The sequence below is a fragment of the Patella vulgata genome, chromosome 4 (assembly GCF_932274485.2).
Source record: "Patella vulgata chromosome 4, xgPatVulg1.2, whole genome shotgun sequence".
In the NCBI taxonomy this organism is placed as follows: domain Eukaryota; kingdom Metazoa; phylum Mollusca; class Gastropoda; family Patellidae; genus Patella; species Patella vulgata.
The window spans coordinates 31,195,330-31,212,237 of NC_065882.2; the positions used below are offsets into that span (position 1 = coordinate 31,195,330).

Consider the following 16,908-nt stretch of genomic DNA (forward strand, 5'->3'; position numbering starts at 1 on the left):
TTATACCTCCACATTGAAATGTTGTCGTATATTGTTGTCGATTGACTTTAAATTTATACACAGTGTTTAAGGTCTTGAGACGAAGAAGTCTATTGATTTTCAGCGATTTCCGATAATTACTTCCAGAGTTATGGCCCTTGATCACTTCAAAAAGTCTTGTGGACGCTCTACAGGTCAAAGTTAATATCCGATTGACTTTAAATCTATACACAGTGTTTAAGGTGATGAGACGAAGAAGCCTATTGATTTTCAGCGATTGAATTTCAGCAATTTCTGTTTATGGCCCTTGTTTCACTTTATTGATCCTTGTGAACACTCTAACGTCAAAAGTTATCATCCGATCTTTCTGAAATTTATATGCATTATTTAGATTGCTGAAACAAAGAAGCCTGATATTAAATGGATGTGAAATAAATTAGTGCTAAATACACAAGATTAAATGGTACCCGGTGTGACAGTTTGAACTGACTCCTGGTGTGTATTTGCTCCTGGTCACTTGCGCATGTCCGAAACGGTTGTTTGCAATAACAACAAAGCTATATCTACTTCCGGTGGTGTGAGATGGTTCCTGATCACTGGTCAGTTCAGGAAAAAGTTTTCCATAGCCTGTTCGGTTGAAGTTTTGTCATTAATAAAGATACTTGTTATTGTGATTAGCTGTTGTTTTAGTGATCAGTAGTTACATGATCAACGGATCTAAGTTGACTGGCTTGAAATTGATACTTCTATCGTTCGTGATTTGTTGCCGTTGTTTTTTTAAACTGTTTATCGTCAATAATCACAACTCACTCAGCAGAATGTGTTCAGTAATCAACACCAGATTAAAAACAACAAAAGAGAGGTAGCAAGGGTTTTTTTTTTGGTTTTTTTTTCAATCGTTTATTATTTTAATTTATTTCAACGACATATAGGTTTATTTCAATTTATTTCAACTTATTTCAACAATATGAGGTACAAATGTTCTCATTCTGGTTCGGCAGCCATTTTTATAAATTTCGTGGATATTTGTGTCAGTGATAAATTTGGCTGCAGTGCTCTGTACAGGCTGCAGGCGATCACATTGTTGGAGATTTACACTGTAAAGGAGACTTTTACAATAGTCCAATCTAGATATCACAAATGCCTGAATCAATCTTTTCGTGGATTCTGTATCAATATATTTCCTAACTTAGCGGATATTCCGTATTTGAGTCATATACAACACCAAGATTACACACACTTGTGTTAGGATTGATTGTTGAGTCACAGACTCAAGTTGAAGCTGTTCCGATTTTGCACGTGTTGATTTGGGACATATTACTAGAAATTCAGTCTTGTCTTCGTTGAGTTTCAAGAGATGACTGGTCATTCGGCACTTAATACATGTATCTTCAATACATCTTAAAAGTGAATTGAAAACATTTTGGTTGTTTGTGTTACGTGGACGGAATCCCAAATACAGTTGGTACCATCTGCGCTGAGGTGGAAAGAAACGCCATGTGATCTAGCTATATCTCCTACAGGTAGAGTGTATAGAAAACAGTATGGGACCAAGGATGGATCGATATGGAACTCCAAAACTCAATTCAGACTTTGATCACTCAGCCAGAGAGATAGAATTTCATCCATAAGAAGGCATCACCGGTTATTCCTATCCATCTTTCTAGAGTTTGCAACAGGAAGTCATGGTCAATTGTATCGAAAGCAGCCGATAAGTCTAATAAAACCAGTATATAGCTGCCCCGTCTGAATGAAGGTTCTGGAGAATGTCATTCTGCACGCATAGTAATGCAGACTCATTACTGTCCTTGCTTGTAGGCAAATTGCATCACCTATATTCTGTTGCATATGATCTCGTAGTCTTGATACAACAAATCTTTCAATGGCCTTGGACACATGGTAGATTTGTAAACATCTAGATCTAGTGATGCCTTTTTCACGAGGGGTACGATCAGTGCATCTATATAGTACATGTATGCACAGATCTCACAATTCAGAAGTTTCTATATAGAATATATACAAGAGTTAGGGTCCTGAAGGGGGTCCTATTCCCATAATTTTGCTCAAAGTTTCAATCCCATTCTATTGTTTCTTTTATATTGAGACCCTGTGATTTGATGAACTCGGATCGCCAAATTCAGAAATTTTCTGAATTGTGAGCTTCGTACATTATACAGATTGCCAAATTCAGAATTTTCTGAATTCTGAGTTTTGTATATTATTCAGATGTCACAATTAAGAAAATTTCTGAATTTGGCCATTGTAAAATACGAAACTCTTAATATACGCAACTGAATTTCTAATAATATGTCCAAAATCAACATGTGCAAAATCACTCCCACAAATATCCGTGACCATATTACTCCCATTCTTAAGAGCTTACATTGGTTTCCAATTCGTGCTCGAATCAATTTCAAATTATTAATTTTTGTTTTCAAAGTAATCCACATTCTAGTCCCAGTTTACCTTCAAGATCTGTGCTCCTTTTATCAACCATCTTTTGACAGTGCCATCCAAATCAAGAACCAAGTATGGAGATCATGCTTTTTATACGCCCACATTGAAATGTGGTTGTATATTGTTGTTGGTCCGGCGTCCACAAGCTAGAGGCTAAAGTTAATATCTGATTGACTTTAAATTTATACTCAGTGTTTAAGGTCATGAGACGAAGAAGCCTATTGAATTTCAGCGATTTCCGATAATTAATGCCCGAGTTATGGCCCTTGTTCACTTTGAAAAATCTTGTGGACGCTCTAGAGGCTAAAGTCAATATCCGGTTGACTTTAGTCAAAGTTGAGGACAATTGAATTAACATACGGGTTATTAGTAGGGCCTACCGTCTTCTTCAATTTTAGAGAAATGAACACGCATGTAATAATTTCTTTGGACTGACATGCTGATAATCTAACTTCTGTTGTATTTAAAAATCCAAAGGTAGGGCCTATACTTTTAAATATTTATGTCAAAACAGATCATCAACGTGATTGGAACAGGTCATTTCGTAACCTGTGAAAGAAGGGAAAGATCATGAAGAAATGAAATGCCAAGAATGAATGAATTAACGAACGTTTAACTTAGAAGCATATCACTAATAATTTAGACCTATCGTTACGATCAGGTGTTCTGATGCATGGCTATTGTGCACCAGTTATTTTAATCTATAAAAATGTATTAAATGTGAAGAAATCGTGGACGTCGGGATAGTTTTTTTCAAAGGCTTGTGCACATGATTTCATGCTCAAGAAGTTTCAAAAACATAGATTGTGCCGTTTTTAAAAAAAAAAAAAAGTTTTCAAAATGGGCAGAAATTTTTTAAAAATGCGAAAAATAAAGGGTGATAACTCTGAATAAAACTTATATTGCTGAAATTGGGCAGGCTTCAGTATCCAGAAATGTACGTCAAATGTGATAATTTTTATACGCCCACATTTTCATGTGGACGTATATTGTCGTCGCCCCTTTCCGTCCGTCCGTCCAGACGTCCGTCAACAATTGTTTGTGAATGGTCTACAGGTCACAATTTTTATCCGATTTCAATGAAACTTTAAATATAGGTTTATCACCCTAAGATCTCGGTTCCTTTCGATATTGGCATGTATCGGACCGTTACTTCATGGATTATGGCCCCTGAGTACGAAAAATCACATTTTTGGCTTGTGAACACTGTAGAGGTCACAATTTTTATCTGATTTTGTTGAAACTTGAAATGTAAGTTTATAACCCAAAGATCTTGGTTCCTTTCGATTTTCGCGCATATCGGAACGTAACTTCCTGAATTCTGGCCCCTGTTAATATATCACCGTAACACCCTAAGGACAACTGAGTTCGAATTTCGTGAAAATCGGCCCAAAACTGACAGACAAAATGGCCGCCCTTCGTTCTCAAATAGTGTAAAAATATGGTATATCATGGTTGTGGACCCTATAGGGGTCACAATTTTTATCCGATTTTGTTGAAACTTGAAATGTAAATTTATAACACATAGATATCGGTTCCTTTTGATATTCGCGCATATCGGACCGTAACTTCATGAATTATGGCCCCTGATTGGGCTTGTGGACCCTATAGAGGTGATAATTTTTATCCGATTTAAAAAACCGTGTTAATATATCACTGTTACACCCTAAGGATGGCTGAGTTCGAATTTCATGAAAATCGGCCCTAAACTGACAGACAAAATGGCCACCGTTCGTTCTTAAATAGCGTAAAAATATGGTATATCAAGGTTGTGGACACTATAGAGGTCACAATTTTTATCCGATTTTGTTAAAACTTGAAATTTAAGTTTATAACCCAAAGATCTCGGTTCCTTTCAATATTCGCGCATATCGGGCCGCAACTTCCTGAATTATGACCCTTGTTTGTGCGAAAAATCACGTTTTTAGCTTGTGGACCCTATAGAGGTCATATTTTTTATCCGATTTAAAAAATCATATTATTATATCACCGTTACACCCTAAGGACGACTGAGTTCGAATTTCGTGAAAATCGGCCCAAAACTGACAGACAAAATGACCACCGTTCGTTCTCAAATTGCGTAAAAATACATGTATGGTATATCAAGGTTGTGGACCCGATTTTGTTGAAACTTGAAATGTAAGTTTATAACCCAAAGATCTTGGTTCCTTTCGATATTTGCGCATATCGAATTGTAATTTCCTGAATTATGGCCCTTGATTGTAGGAAAAATCACTTCCGTTTTAGGTTGTTTTCTATCCATCTCTCGAAAATGTGGGCGTATCCTGCCTGGCAGCCGCTGGTTAAAAATAACAAAAATTGTTTTGTAAACAACTTTTCGGTCGTAAATTTCGAAATTGTCAACTGCTACAATCTATGCAAAAATAATGATTTTTATACGCCAACATTTTCATGTGAATCCAAATAAATATAAAGAGAGAGGAATCCAATTCCAATACCATTTGAATAACGTATATTGTCGCCCCTGTCCGTTTGGATGTTTGTCTGTACTTCCGTCCACAATTTGTTTGTGCACACTCTACAGGTCACAATTTTTATTTAATTTTGACGAAACTTGAAATATAGATCTATATCCCAAAGATTTGGTTCCTTTGATATTTGCGCATATAGGATCGTAAGTTCCTGAATTATGGTGCCTGATTGTATGAAAAATCGTGTTTTTAGCTTGTGGTCCCTCTAGAGGTTACAATTATTATCCGATTTAAAAAAACGTTTGAATATATCACCGTTTCACTGTAATCACAAACAGTGTAAAAATATATGGTACATGTATCGAGGTTGTGGACCCTCTCTAGAGATCATCATTTTGATCCGATTTTGATAAAACTTGAAATTTATGTTTATAACTCAAAGATCTTGGTTCCATTCAATATTTGCGCATATCGGATTTTAATTTCCCAAATTATGGCCCTTGATTTTACGAAAAATCGCATTTTTAGCTTGTGGTTCCTCTCTAGAAGTCACAATTTTTATCAGATTTAAAAAAACGTTTGAATATATCACCGTTACACCCTAATGGTGGCCGAGTTTGATTTTTTGTGAAAATCAGACCAAAATTGCCAGACAAAATGGCCGCCCCTCGCATGCAAATAGTGTAAATATGGTATTTCAAGGTTGTAGATCCTCTAGAGGCCACAATTTTGATCGGATTTGATGAAACTTGAAATATATCTTTATAACCTAAAGATCTTGGTCACTGTCGATATTCACTCATATCGGATCATCGCTTTTTGTTTAGCTTGTTCTCTATCCATCTTTTGCAAAATGTGGGCGTATCCTGCCTGGCAGGCGCTGGTTGGAATAGCCAAAGAAATTTCTAAACTACGATCGACTTCCGGTTTGCGATCATTTGTGCACTTCCGTTCTAGGTCCCCTTGTCAGTGATGCAGGACGGAGGGCCTGACAAGGACAGCTGTCTAGTCGTTTGGATTTGACGAAAAACCGAGGTCCCGTGTACATATAGGCGTGCACGTAAAAGATCCCTTGGCAGTTGGAATTCGATATAAGAGTAGGCCGTAGCGCCGCTGCCCTGGCAAAATTTTCCCTCATAGCACACTGTATGGCGTATGCCCATCTTCATTAGCCCAGTTTAGGAGCAGAACAGTAGGACATTAAACTCCATTACATTTCATTTCATTTCATTTAGGACGTTAAACCCCATTTCATTTCATTTCCGTTCTAGGTAGTACATGTACTTTCGAGATTGTAATGGTGGCATATATCCATCTGGAGATTGTAAGTGACAAAATCTAAAAGTCTGATAATCTTAACAAAAACAATAGTGTAAAACCCTAATAACTTCAACATGTTCTATCGAAAAAAAAAAAAAATGCATTGGACTTCATCCTTATCATGTGCAAATGTGGAACATTGGCATGGAATTGTGTAGTAAGATTGGTAGAATTTTTGCCCTTTAAATTAATAGCATTGTATTAAAAATATATCTATAAATAATTATTAGATTCACATATTGTATAGAAGTCATGTTTCTTATGCACTCAAATAATGAATGATGGGTTTGGTAAACACAACTGGTTTCGTGGGAATCAAAATATCATGTTTAACGCATGATTGGAAATTTAGTAATTGCATCATTTGGTTTCAGTAACCAATTATATCAGTAATTGCACAGATTCAGGGTCATTAATAGCCTGGTCTGTGCGTGATGTCCATATGCGTTCTATAATAGAGACCCTGGCAAGCCTTTAAGTTCAGATTTCATTGGATTCTGGAGAGATTGCCATCTGAGTTCCTAGACCATATGATGTAGAAATTTCTATCAGCAGAATCACCCAGCGAGTCTGGGTTGAATGTGATTGGGAGAATGACTTTATTGTAATCTATTATGCATTGTACCATATGTATCCAGCTTGATATATAAAATGTAGAACTGAACTGTTGCATTGTTATTCTGGTAAAACATACGTCTTAACTAATGAGAAGATAAATGTCTTTCCTACTTAGATAAGAAAAAGAAAAAGAAAATACACAGCGTGAAAAGGAAGCAAAGACGACAATTACAAATACTAGACGATCACAAGGCTATTATAGTAGCTAAGTCTCTAACTCAATATCATATAATGTCTTACACGTTGAAAACACGAATTATTTGTCAATTCAAATCAACATTGATGCTGTAATCTTACCGGGAAAGGGTAGGCTTCTGATATCCAATATTTAAGACAAAATAAACATTTTACCATTGGTACACGATTCGTGTACCATAGTGTGTTTCATCGTCATTTGAAACAAGTGACCAGAAAGAGCGAGGCTAGACATATTCCACAACTCATGTCATACGGCATGCACAATAGACTGGAATAACTAGATGCTAGAAATTTCTATTCGGTTGAGACTTGTACCGTATTTCGCTGGACCTAACTGATTTGAAATTAAGAGTCAAAACGGAAACAATTGAATGAAAATCAGTTCAAAAACAATCAGATTACATCAAATAACACACTATTTATGGATAACAATTACTGTGGTTTATTTCACTGCGACGTTTCAACAAGATTTCACAAGTCGTTATCAAGCATATAACACAATCTTGTTGAAACGTCGCAGTGAAATAAACCACAGTAATTGTTATCCATAAATAGTGTGTTATTTGATTATGTTCCAATTACTAAATGCCATTTAAAGAATAAATCAGATTACATTATTATATACTTGCGACCCATTTGGGTCAATTTCTAGGTCCCAAATATTAGCGATTTAGCTCCTTTAAGATGTGTAATAAGAAAAGAATGTAGTGGGTCATATGCCGGATGTGGCAACCGGTTTTACAATATGTCCGCTTTCTACATCTGACAAAAGACCCATTGTACTACAATTGACCCATATTGAAGATCCATCTAGCCATTCAAAATGTTTCAACACTGACATTCACATGGCTGGACTCTCTGGTATTGAGTCACCTTGTTGTATAATGGCTTTAGTACATGTATTGTAGCTTAAATTTTATATTTACTATATTTTAACTTCAGGTTAGAGCTGGAAATTTGCAAGATTTGGTATATAAATGTGGACAAGCTGGTGTTTCAAAGGCTACTGTTAGCATTACATTTGACAATCATGATAAAAAGCAGAGTCCACTTGGCTATGAACAATATGAAGAAATCACTGTTACCAGACAAGTAAACCTTTTCATCTTGTTGCAAGACATTTGGTGCCCAAAATACGGAAAATATTGTCTTTACTCTTTTCTTTTTGTCCATTGGTCAATTGGATTGTGAATTAAAAGAGAGTACAGTTTTTGTATACCAAAATTTTCATGTGGACATATTATGTAGTCACCCGATTTTTATACGGCCACCATTCAGTGTATGTGTATTATGTCGTTAACCTTTCCGATGGTCCGTCAATAATTGGCTTCTGAACGTGATAGAGGCTGCAGTTTTTGAACACTTTAGACTACATTTATTGTCCAATCTTTTAAAAATTTATAAATGTTGTTAACATTACCATCTGATTTGTATGAAATTAATTTGCATTATTCAAGTAGGATTTTCAGGTCATGTAATTTTAGCATGAAATCTGACAGCCAGCGGCTGAAATATAGCCTACTTCAATCTACGATTCTGAATAACTATTTTTATACTCCCACATTTTCATGTGGACATATATTGTCGTCGCCCCTGGACGTCCGGACGTCTGTCCACAATTGTTTGTGAACGGTCTACAGGGTCACAATTTTTATCCAATTTCAATGAAACTTGAAATATAGGTTTATCACCCTAAGATCTCGGTTCCTTTCGATATTGGCATGTATCGGAACGTAACTTCATGGATTATGGCCCCTGATTGTACGAAAAATCACATTTTTAGCTTGTGAACACTGTAGAGGTCACAATTTTTATCCGATTTGGTTTAAACTTGAAATGTATGCTTATAACCCAAAGATCTCGATATTCGTGCATATCGGAACGTAACTTCCTGAATTATGGCCCCTGATTGTACGAAAAATTGCGTTTTTAGCTTGTGGACCCTATAGAGGTCATAATTTTTTATATAAACTTATCTGAATATCAAATGCATCATTTTGACTTAGTCAAAATTGATCCCATCAAACCGTCTGTACATGGTTTGTGTTTCCTGTTTCTACTGATTGTAAGTTTCACATTGAATTGTGGTCGTATATTGTTGTTGCCCCCGTCCGTCCGTCGGTCTGTCGGTTAATATCCGATTGACTTCAGATTTCTACACAGTGTTTAAGGTCATGAGACGAAGAAGCCTATTGATTTTCAGCGATTTCCGATAATTACTGCCAGAGTTATGGCCCTTGATCACTTCAAAAAATCTTGTGGACGCTCTAGAGGTCAAAGTTAATATCCGATTAACTTTAAATTTATACACAGTGTTTAAGGTCATGAGACGAAGAAGCCTATTGATTTTCAGCGATTTCGGATAATTGCTGCCAGAGTTATGGCCCTTGATCACTTTGAAAAATCTTGTGATGCTCTAGAGGCTAAAGTTATCATCCGATTGACTTCAGATTGATACACAGAGTTTAAGGTCTTGAGATGAACAAGTATATTGATTTTCAATGAATCTTTATGACTTGAACAGCTAAATCCATGATGTTAAAAGTTTTGTATACTTTATAAAAACCAAACAAATTCTAATGGTTTTCTGATAATTACTTAATGAGTTGTTACTCTTAATCAGATTTTGATGTATTATAAATGTTTCATTACCGAAAAAAGTAAAAATATGCGACAACTCTTGTTGACTGCCCGGACGATATAGCTGCTGTGAGCGTATGTTTCGTTGCCTGGCAACCTATCTTTTGAATTGCATAAGACTTTATGTTAATTATAACTTCAATTGCATTGTTTCATAACTTAAATGGTAATTCTGGCGCTCGTACGGTAGACAAATTGTCGTTAAAGTCCCACCCACAACAAACATCGCCGTCTATTACATCCTGTTAAATTCACGAGCAATTGGCTGTGATAAATGAATAGGTATTGATGATAAACAAATGAAATAATAACTGTAGAAATAATTTATCATGATCAGCTACTCACGACTTAAATCCTGACTACCGGTAAAAGAGAAACAATAATTCTAGTTTACTTTATACTATCCAAATAACTGACAAACGATGGCGTCTATTGCCCCGGCCACTACACGCAGCATGACAATACCTCGATTGTAGCCATTTAGATCTATCAGTAACTTAATAAAATAGCATTTTTAATACCAATCAAAGAAACAATGATTTTGTGAACTAAAACAACTTCATAAAGCGGCGTTTACAAGATACAATCAATCCATACAACCGTTGGATGCAACATATTGGACGACTGTTTACACGATACGATGGTTCTAGTCGTTGTATGGCAACATTTATTCCTTCTTAGTAACTGAATAAAATGGCAGTTAGACGACACTTCTCACCCCCGTCTTCGTGAAGTGTTGATGCCGCGGGTTCAACAAAGACCTTGCTTCCTATACAGAGTTATTAGATTTTCTAATTCAGTCCAGGATAGGTTTAGATCCATTTTAGAGGACATCAAAGTACTTGAAGCGACAGAAGAAGACATCTTTAATCAGGAATTCTGGTTGCCAAGTCAGATATGACGTCATACGGCTATGACGTTGTCTAATATAACGCACTTTGATTGGCTATTGCATGAGTTGGTCGGATGAGAATAGAACTGATCCTATCCATGCAATAAGCCGTCCATCCGACCATTTGTCTGATCAGTTGGTCGGATGCGAGGGTTGCATCCGACGGTTGTATGGATTGATTGTATCGTGTAAACGCCGCTTAAAACATACTGTGACAAATCGCCGGTGAATAATTAAGGATGCCGGTAAAATATAACAATGGATTAATCAGTGAATCTATGTTGCATGAAAACTAGCGGTAACTTGAAACGGCTGGAAAAAATTAACAGCAATGTATAGAAAATACCAACAAACTTTCCATCAAATTTTTAAAAATTATATACTGAGAATGGCTGCGAAACGAAACGCTAAAGAGTACGGTAACAGTGTCACGGGTTGTGAATTTAATTTGGGTGAGTCGAACGTAAGGCGGCTATGAGTTGGGAACTTAGTCACATAAACCAAATAAAGAAGCCAATAGACGAAGCGACGCACGTTATCCACAAATTGAGAAAGAATTGGTTGCCTATGTCAATCATATACATCGAGTAGATGTGCCGTTTCGACGACAGGTTAGACTGAAGAACATCAATATAATATGTCAGTTTAACTGTAATCCCACCCTTAATACCGATGACTTATATTGAGCCAATGAAAATGCTTGTAGAAATGCATGCCCCGCCCTATTCGTCAACTTGACTGATAACACCACTGACCTTGAATGGGGACGAGTTAGAACTGCCGGTAATGGCCAAGAGTATACGAAATAGCAGAAATATATGTTGTTGAAATAGCAAGAAATATTAACGATACGTATGCTATTTTTTTAAACATTGTTAAAGTTGAATGGCTATCGGCCGATGGTGTTTGCATTGCCGGTTATGACAAACAGTAAACCGTACACAGAACAGCAGAAAATGTTGACATCTTTTTTATGCACGAAATAATAGAAATACAGGTGATAATTATTGACATTTTTTTACCGTATCTAAAAAGGTTATTGACAGATATGGACACAATTTTATACGCCCACATTGAAATGTGGACGTATATTGCCTTCGCCCCCGTCCATCGTCCACAATTTCTTGTGAACGCTCTTAACGCCAAAAGTTATCATCCAATTGTTTTAAAATTGATATATGTTGTTTACATTAGTGAGATGAAGAAGCCTATTTAATTTCAATAATTTCCGTTTATTACGTCTAGAGTTATGGCCCTTTTTCACTTTGTTGAACCTTGTGAACGCTCTAATGGCAAAAGTTAATATACGATCTTTGTGAAATTTATATGCAATATTTAAGTTAGTGAATCAAAGAAGCCTATTGAATTTCAACAATTTCTGTTTATTATGTCTAGAGTTATGGCCCTTGTTTCACTTTATTGAATCTTGTGAACGCTCTAACTCTAAAAGTTATCATCTGATCTTTCTGAAATTTACATGCATTATTTAAATTAGTGAAACGAAGAAGCCTATTGAATTTCAGCAATTTCCGTTTATTACGTCTATAGTTATGGCCCTTGTTTCACTTTATTGAACCTTGTGAACGCATTATGCATTATTTAGATTAGCGAAACGGAGAAGCCTATTGAATTTCAGCAATTTCCATTTATTACATCTAGAGTTATGGCTCTTGTTTTACTTTATTGATCCTTATGAACGCTCTAACGCAAAAAGTTAACACCCGATCTTTGTGAAATTTATATGCATGATTTAAATTAGTGAAACGAAAAAGGCTATTGAATTTCAGCAATTTACAATAATTACTTCTAGAGTTATTGCCCATGTTAAACCTTGTTAATGCTCGATTGATGATAGTTATCATCCGATATGTATGAAATTTATATGCATCCTTTAAATTTGTGAAACAGGTCTATTGAATTTCAGCAATTTCCGTCAATAATTTCTAGAGTTATGGCGATTGTGAACGTTTGAATGACAAAAGTGATCATGTGATCTGTATAAAATTTATATGCATTATTTAAATTAGTAAAACGAAAAAGCCTGTCAAATTTCAACAATTTCTGTAGATTACTTCCAGAGCTGAGACCCTTGTTTCAGTTTGTAGAACCTTGTAAACCCTCAAACGACAAAATTTATAATCTGATCTGTATGTAACTGTCTTGTAAAGGCCCCCGATTACCTACAAAGGAATAAATATGCGACAACCCTTGACGACCGCTCGGACGATTTAGCTGCTGTGGGCGTATGTTTTGTTGCCTGGCAACCTATCTTAAACATATCTAAAACATTGACAAATATAAATGGACACGAAAGGGAATAGTATTGCAGGCCACGAAATTTCAAATTTTGGCGTAACCAGAAAAATGGTTGCGGGTTTATGCTCTGCGTAACCATTTTCTTTGGTTACGTCAGATGACCATTGCGTAACCAATTGGTTACATAAAATGGTTGCACTTTTTCCATGTCTTATCCAGATTTAAATGGTGCTATTATTCATTTCCACTTGCAGTGAATGTATTTTTTCAAGAAATAACTTGACTAATTTATATTCTTTTATATTTAATATTATATATTTCGAGGTTAAAGATACATTATGGGAGATTAGATAACGAGTTGGCAGTTCTCACTATAATAGTTAAAAACTACATAATGTAAAGGCAACTTGCTGAAAATTTCAGTCAAATTGATCCACTATGAACCGAGAACTAAGCGGATGAAAGTTCCGCTTAGCCTCCATCATCATTACTGCAGTCGATAAGACAAAACTAATAGTCTTGAGTATCCATTTAATCGTTAATCACGAAGGAAAGTTTTGCAGCAAATCGGACTGTAATCCAACATATCGCAGGCAAGCATTGACATGGAGAGCTGATTATGGTCTGGATATGGTCTAAAGAATGAACTACAATAGGCCGATTTTGCTCTTGCATAATGTATGTTTAAGTGTTTATCACTTAAATCCCACCGTGTCCCCATTTAAAAAATAAAACGTTAGAAAAAAAAATATTCCACTTCACTACATCCCTATACATTTTAATAATGAGAGGAATCGGTTCTAAAAATTACTAATGGATTTTCGTTTTTGTATCATATCTGATATGCCATGGCACGCATTGACTGGTATAGAGCATTTTGACGTTCTCAGATTTTAAAATTCCATAACTTTGGATCTAATTAGAATATTTTGATAAAATAAAAAAATTTGGGTATCATTTTATGTATATTTCCACTAAATATTTTTTTAAACATTTTTTCTGTCATTTAAAACTTTGACCTGAACCCCCTAATTCAAGAAATTATGTTAATTACTTTTAGAGTTATGGTCCTTGTTTCACTTTGTTGAACCTTGTGTTAGGGTGCAACTCACACAGTAGAAATTTTCTCTATTAAAAGTTAAACCCACCGCTGCAAACGTTATTGTTCAAATGTCAAGTTGCTAAGTGATTACAGGCTGGACACGAGCACGAGAATTACCAGGTGTTTTTCTGTGAGGCTATAAATATCCACCACACATGAAATTTTCTACCCATCTAAAGCTGTAAAAAATCTATTGTTAATGATTCTGAATAACAGTAATACTTAGCTTTTTGGTTGTTAAAGCAGCTTTAGAAAATTATGTTTGTTTAAATTTTTTTTAATTAGAGTTTCACACTGGATGCTCTAGAGGCTAAAGTTAATATCTGATTCACTTTAAATGTATACACAGTGGTTAAGGTCATGAGACGAAGAAGCCTATTGATTTTCAGTGATTTCCAATATCCGATTGGCCTTTTTTTGATACACAGTGTTTAAGGTCATGAGACGAAGAAGCCTATTGATTTTCAGCGATTTCTGATAATTTTTGCCAGAGTTATGGCCCTTGATCACTTTGAAAATTCTTGTGGACGCTCTAGAGGCTAAAGTAAATATTGGATTGACTTTAAATTTATATACAGTGTTTAAAATCTTGAGACGAAGTGTTCGTCTGGACGTCCGTCCGTCCACAATTTGTTTGTGGACACTCTAGAGGTCACAATTCTTATCCAAGTTGACGAAACTTGAAATATAGGTTTATCTCCAAAAGATCTTGGCTGCTTTCGATATTGGCATGTATCGGATCGAAACTTCATGGATTATGGCCCCTGTTTGTACGAAAAATCACGTTTTTAGCTTGTGGACCCTATAGAGGTCACAATTTTTATCCGATTTTGTTGAAACTTGAAATGTAAGTTTATAACCCAAAGATCTCGGTTCCTTTCGATATTCGGGCATATCGGACCGTAACTTCCTGAATTATGGCCCCTGATTGTACGAAAAATCGCGTTTTTAGCTTGTGGACCCTATAGAGGTCATAATTTTTATCCAATTTAAAAAACTGTATTATTATATCACTGTTACACCCTAAGGACAACTGAATTCGAATTTCCTGAAAATCAACCCAAAACTGACAGCCAAAATGGCTCTAGTTCGTTCTCAAATAGCATAAAAATATGGTATATCAAGGTTGTGGACCCTATAGAGGTCACAATTTTAACCGATTTTGTTGAAACTTGAAATGTAAGTTTATAACACAAAGATCTCAGTTCCTTTCGATAATCGCGCATATTGAATTGTAATTTCCTGAATTATGGCCCTTTATAGTAGGAAAAATCACTTTCTTGTTAGCTTGTTCTCTATCCATCTCTCGAAAATGTGGGCGTATCCTGCCTGGCAGCCGCTGGTTATCTGATTTTCTTGAAACTTGAAATGTAAGTTTATAACCCAAAGATCTCGGTTCCTCTCGATATTTGCGCTTATCGAATTGTAATTTCCTCAATTATGGCCCTTGATTGTAGGAAAAATCACTTTCTTTTTAGCTTGTTCTCTATCCATCTCGAAAATGTGGGCGTATCCTGCCTGGCAGCCGCTGGTTATCGGGTTTTGTTGAAACTTGAAATATAAGTTTATAACCCAAAGATCTCGGTTCCTTTCGATAATCACGCATATCGGACCGTAACTTCCTGAATTATGACCCCTGATTGTACGAAAATTGCGTTTTTAGCTTGTGGATCCTATAGAGGTCATGATTTTTATCCGATTTAAAAAAACGTATCATTATATCACAGTTACACCCTAAGGACGGCTGAGTTCGAATTTCGTGAAAATCGGCCCCAAATTGACAGACAAAATGGCCACCGTTCATTCTCAAATAGCATAAGAATATGGTATATCAAGGTTGTGGACCCTATAGAGGTCACAATTTTTATCCTATTTTGTTGAAACTCGAATTGAAAGTTTATAACCCAAAGATCTTGGTTCCTTTCTATATTCGCTCATATCGGACCGTTACTTCCTGAATTATGGCCCCTGATCGTACGAAAAATCGCGTTTTTAGTTTGTGGACCCTATAGAGGTCATAATTTTTATCCGATTTAAAAAAACATATTATTATATCACGGTTACACCCTAAGGATGGCTGAGTTCGAATTTTGTGAAAATCAGCCCAAAATTGACAGACAAAATGGCTGCCGTTCGTTCTCAAATAGCGTAAAAATATGGTATATCAAGGTCGTGGACCCTATAGACGTCACAATTTTTATCCGATTTTGATGAAACTTGAAATGTAAGTTTATAACCCAAAGATCTCGGTTTCTTTCGATATTCACGCACATTGGACCATAACTTCCTGAATTATGGCCCCTGATTGTACGAAAAATCGCGTTTTTAGCTTGTGGACCCTATAGAGGTCATAATTTTTATCCAATTTAAAAAAACTGTATTATTATATCACTGTTACACCCTAAGGACAACTGAATTCGAATTTCCTGAAAATCAACCCAAAACTGACAGCCAAAATGGCTCTAGTTCGTTCTCAAATATCATAAAAATATGGTATATCAAGGTTGTGGACCCTATAGAGGTCACAATTTTAACCGATTTTGTTGAAACTTGAAATGTAAGTTTATAACACAAAGATCTCAGTTCCTTTCGATAATCGCGCATATTGAATTGTAATTTCCTGAATTATGGCCCTTGATAGTAGGAAAAATCACTTTCTTGTTAGCTTGTTCTCTATCCATCTCTCGAAAATGTGGGCGTATCCTGCCTGGCAGCCGCTGGTTATCTGATTTTCTTGAAACTTGAAATGTAAGTTTATAACCCAAAGATCTCGGTTCATTTCGATATTTGCGCATATCAAATTGTAATTTCCTCAGTTATGGCCCTTGATTGTAGGAAAAATCACTTTATTTTTAGCTTGTTCTCTATCCATCTCGAAAATGTGGGCGTATCCTGCCTGGCTGCCGCTGGTTATCGGATTTTGTTGAAACTTGAAATGTAAGTTTATAACCCAAAGATCTTGGTTCCTTTTTATAACCCAAAGATCTTGGTTCCTTTCAATATTCACACATATC

At 35.8% G+C, this 16,908-nt stretch overlaps 1 protein-coding gene across 1 annotated transcript in view; it reads left to right on the top strand.

Moving 5' to 3' along the window:
• LOC126817154 (structural maintenance of chromosomes protein 2) overlaps nt 1–16,908 on the top strand; it is a 151,368-nt gene that overhangs the window by 24,310 nt on the left and 110,150 nt on the right. The window contains exon 2 of the mRNA XM_056100213.1: nt 7,947–8,096. Within this exon, the coding sequence (XP_055956188.1) occupies nt 7,947–8,096 (150 nt within the window). The remainder of the gene's footprint in view (nt 1–7,946; nt 8,097–16,908) is intronic.